Source organism: Asparagus officinalis, chromosome 5 (genome assembly GCF_001876935.1).
Source record: "Asparagus officinalis chromosome 5, Aspof.V1, whole genome shotgun sequence".
Lineage (NCBI taxonomy): Eukaryota > Viridiplantae > Streptophyta > Magnoliopsida > Asparagales > Asparagaceae > Asparagus > Asparagus officinalis.
Genome location: NC_033798.1, coordinates 128,950,542 through 128,955,492, shown reverse-complemented (window position 1 = coordinate 128,955,492; position 4,951 = coordinate 128,950,542). Strand labels below are relative to the sequence as shown.

The window sequence follows — 4,951 nt, the reverse complement described above, 5'->3', positions numbered from 1 at the left end:
CTCGCTGCCTGAAAGGGAGGAAAAACAACGAGCGTCAAAGCACTAGCGAGATCATCACTACCTCTCCCTAGGGGAAGGGGTAGGAGTATATAAGAAAATAAAGTCAGTACATACATATATTAAATCATTCATATTACTCTCTATGAATAAAAAGCAATTAATTAATTATAAATACCCCAATCTCCCACACAAAGAAAAACCATCTCATCTCGAACTACGTCCGAGTGACCTGCTCTATAATAAGAGGATATCAACAATTGCTAAAATAAAATATATCTGCCGTTCATAACGGGTACATCAAAATCTCAAAGGAAATACCCTACTCGCGGGTAATCTATCATGGAAGTGAAGCTTACAGCTAATTAATTATCTATGTGTGCATCATCTTGTGCTATAGCGATACTTTTGTAATGCTCATTACTCAATTGCTCTGCGACAATAGGATTATTATTCTCCTATTCCGGATACATGCAATAACGATACAATTGTAATACTCTTACTCAATCGTATCATCGTAATAGTTTAATTCTCTCACTAATTTACGTGATACGATATAGTTAATTAACATCCTTATGCATATTTTTATATCAAATTAACTCATGTCGGAAGTGTGTAATTCTAACACAATCTAACATACATGCACCAATCTCGGTGTGCGTTCCACCTCTAAAATTCACCATCATCCCAGGTGTTTAACAGTAAATAACATCGTATAGTCTATCATCACAAGATCGAGAAATTTGATCGACAAATCAAATACAACCTTCAAAAACATCACAGCCAAAAACAGACTGCGTCGACCATGCGGTCGACCCGACGGCTCAATATTTCCTCCAGAGACTAACCCAGGTTCTTTGTCCTCACTCGGTTCGACCGCTGCCGGTACTCGACCGTGATAACTCAATTATTTCCAGATTCTCATGTTCTTTGTATATGTCGTGTTCTTGTCGTGTTTTTGTGATTCAAACATGATTAAATCTTCATAAAACTTGTATGGAAACATGCTACAATAGATATGAACATCTGGAAATAACTCAACAACAATAAACATGATTTTATGCATTAGATTTATATTCAAAATCCTAAAACATGCATAAAAGCTCAAAACAACAAATTAAACTTTTTTCTTTAGATTAACCATGTTTAAAAATCATCATCAGATCTTAATCACATCTGTAAAAACGTTCTCAACCTTTTTAGCATGGAAAGACCTAATCTTTATACATATAATACAAAAGAAATTATCTTTTATACATAATCTATTCGTTTTGGTTCTACAAAACATGTTAAAAACTCTTTAAAAACGTTTTGAAAAGTAGGAGGGGGATTAGCAGAGATGATAGATACTCGCCTTTGATTGCCGGAAAACGTGTTAGAAGCAAGGTTGAAAAAGATATCCACTCCAAAAGCCAAGAATCACCCGAAAATCTACTTGAAATCCTTCAATCTTCTCCAAGAAATCAAACTAGGGTTTGGAGGGTTTTGGTGGCTGTTAGGGTTCTTAGGAAAACTGAGAAATTTGTGAAAAACTCATATATATATCAGGGGAAAACGGATATGGGTTTAGAAATCCGAAACCAACTCAAAACAGGAGAAAAACAATCTACAGAAACAGACTGCAGGTCTTACGGTCGACCGGGCTGCGGTCGACCGTGGCGGTCGACCGGACTGGGATTTTCCAGTTTCTATGCTTTTGGCCATGTGTGCATGTTTCAACCCTATTCTCTCTCATGTATGAACTCTTTCATATTCAAAACACATGGTATTATACTCATATACCATTAAATGATATTTATCATACTAATTATCCACACATCATAATTTATCGCACATTAATTTTATTATTTATAAATTATCGGGGTTTTACACCAAGGTTCAATTCTTAGCTGCGCCATTAATTGTTTAGTCTTGAAACTTACATATTCTAACAAAGCAAGACTCAAATAGAAGAAATTAACATGAATGTAAATATATGGTAGTGAAAAACTTCAAAAAGAGAACAAAAAGGACCAAAGTTTGATGGGCCATCATGAACGTGCGAACGAACAGAATAAACCTGCTGCCTTTCGATTCCTGAGCAACGACAACGCTGAAATTTATTACAAACTTGCTTACAACATGCACTCCTGATAAAACAAAAATTTGCAGTAATTGTAAAGAGGAGCGCAGGTATATATGCTCTCTGCAGCTAATTAAACTGCAAAACTCTCGTCCTGCTGTAGTTTTGTATCCAACAGGGATTGCTTGAGATTTGCTTCAGAGGTCTTTGATGATTCATCAACTGTAAGCGGAATCCTCGAGTTGTCATCAAAATCCTTGGCTTTCCCCCAGAGAACGACGTACAATCCCACAGCCACAGCAATAGCACCAACCAAGCTGAAAAAAGTTTCAATAACATGGAGAATCTATGTTAACAACTTCTACCGTCCTCGATCTTAATTTAGTGGTTTATATCCGAATTCTAGTGGTACGTGTTCTTAGTTTTAATTATATGTAAGTAAAAGTGATTAAAAAAGTTTATACAATACGTAATTCAGTGATATCCTATGACGCCGCATGATACTACGTGGCTTTCCCACTATCAAGAACTATGTATATATCATACCATTAGGAGATCATCCTAATTAATAATATATGTTAGCGATATTGTTAATAGTCTGAACAGGAGAGTCACATAGTCATGCAAATTTGATAAAGACAAAAATGTTCAAAATATGTTGCACGTGTATCACTTGCTTAACCAACGTAATGTATATGAGCCATGATAATTTACTGGAAAAGTTTATGATATTCTGGTATTTCCATGCACAACCCCACTAATTAACCAAAAAAAGTGAAAAAGGAAAGTCAATTTAGTGTCAATTTAGTAGCATACCTCCCAAAATATAGGCGTTCATGAAATAATATGACGGCTATGACAGTAACAATAACAGTACAAAGGGGACTGAACATAGCAGAGAAAAGTGGCCCTTTTCTTGATATGCACCAAGATTGCAGATAAAAACTCACCGCGGATCCGGCAACACCCTACAAGAGTTTGATTTAATTTCCTTCAATGATTGTAGCATGTCAAAAAAAAAAAAAAATTGCGGAAGAAATTAATTAAGGAGGGGAACAAAAGAAGGAAAACGTGTATCAGCTAATAAATCTTGATTTGTTAAGTCTGTCTTATTAATGCCTTTGAAACAAGTATTTTCGCATTATAACAAGAGCTTTGCTACTGGGACCCAGAATATGGGACCAATAGGAGGGACAAGTGAGATGTCTCCCTCCTATTGGATAATGAGTTGGCCATCATTAATGATGGTCAACTCATTATCCAATAGGAGGGGGACACCTCACTTGTCCCCTCTATTGGTCCCATATTTTGGGTCCTTAAGTAATTTTTCTTATAACAATTGTAAATTACACTAATCCCCAAGAACATTGAGAGTTTTCCAGTAAACCCGCGATAACTTTCAGAATCACACTAAACTCTCAATAATTTTTGCAGAAAACCCCCGATAACTTGTGAGTAAATTACACTAGGCCCCATTAACTTTGAAAATGTCTTTTTATGTCTTCTAATTTAGGGGAGGTTATCGGCAAAATGCAGAATTTCAAAAGTTATAGTTACTGGGAGTTCACTGCAAAAAACACTAAAAGTTCATGGGGGGTTTAGCGTACGTGATTTACCACCCTTCATGAAACTAAAAGGTTTATTTTGCAAGAAACGTGCGAGTCTCTCCAGCTCTGTATATCATGCAAATGGCTCGCATGTACTAAAAGATTAATTTGCTTATTTTGCACATATAGTTATCTATATATACTTACTGAATATATGCAATATAAAAGCTGAAGACCAGAATTTGGCTTCCAAGCTTTAAAGTCTGGCTCCAAGAAATATGTCAAGATTGCTGATTGCAAGAATGACAGCAGGCACATCCAACTTGACAGAGACAATGGATCAACGTAGTTCGTACATAATGGTACCTGCGCGCCCACCAAAATTTTACAAAAAAAAAAAAAACCTTAAATTGTAATCGTAATTGATTTTACTTGTGTTTTACAGAAACCCCCCTGCGTACCTGCAAAATTAACCAAAGGGACCAGCAACAGCTACATGTTAAGAGACACAAGCTCCCTAGCTTCCAATTCTTGCCAGCAAGATGCAACATAGAGATTAGGGTACTTTGAGAGTATGCGTTCATGAGTTTTGGACCTTTGAAGAACGCCATCGAAATTGCTCCTCCAACGCAAATGACAGTTCCCAAAACTTTAGCCATGCTTCTCGGGCTCCTTATATTCACTTTCTCTAACCTGAGGGCCCCAAGTGAAAATTTCAGTTTGTCAAAGGTCCTTGTGAAAATATTAGTTATGAGGTAGAACCGTAGAAGGATTTATTTACCCAACAGATGCTGCCATCAAAAATGTAAATGCGGGGACTATGTTGGTTATTGCAGTAGCCATGGATGCTGATGACAGTTCCAACCCTTGGTAATAAAGGAATTGGCTAATGGTCACACTGCAAAATGTGAAAGAAAAAAAAAATTAGTAATGCCAATTTCAAGACAGATGATTTTGATTTAGTTTTGTTTTAAAGTTATTTTCAAAACATCATCACATAGAGGAGCTTTTGTTGACTTATAACCCATTGTCAAAGCCAAAGTGACCCCACAAAATCATATGTGTAGCCGCCATTAACTCTTGATGGGCCGAACTTAAAGTAAAGTAACCTAGAATAAGAATGTGACGACAGCAGGGTTAGCTGAGTACGTGTTCGTAGGTTAGGTTTTGAAATTCAGAAAGGATTAGCAGCACAACTTGTTGCTCGCTTGTCATCATCACATATGTAATATTTTATAAATGTTACAAAGTAAAAAGTAAAGAACCTAGAACTTATTAACTTAAATAGCCCAGTTCACCGTATATCAAAGGAGAGGCGCTACAGGCACACTCTAAGGCACACTAA

The 4,951-nt window shown here is 36.4% G+C and overlaps 1 protein-coding gene across 1 annotated transcript in view; it reads right to left on the bottom strand.

Moving 5' to 3' along the window:
• LOC109843682 (WAT1-related protein At4g30420-like) overlaps positions 1,930 to 4,951 on the bottom strand; it is a 6,407-nt gene continuing 3,385 nt past the window's right edge. Inside the window, exons 3-7 of the mRNA XM_020412635.1 lie at positions 4,388 to 4,504; positions 4,068 to 4,299; positions 3,814 to 3,972; positions 2,876 to 3,027; positions 1,930 to 2,376 (exon numbers count right to left, since the gene is read on the bottom strand). Coding sequence (XP_020268224.1) covers positions 2,193 to 2,376; positions 2,876 to 3,027; positions 3,814 to 3,972; positions 4,068 to 4,299; positions 4,388 to 4,504 — 844 coding nt within the window. The 3' untranslated portion in view covers positions 1,930 to 2,192. The remainder of the gene's footprint in view (positions 2,377 to 2,875; positions 3,028 to 3,813; positions 3,973 to 4,067; positions 4,300 to 4,387; positions 4,505 to 4,951) is intronic.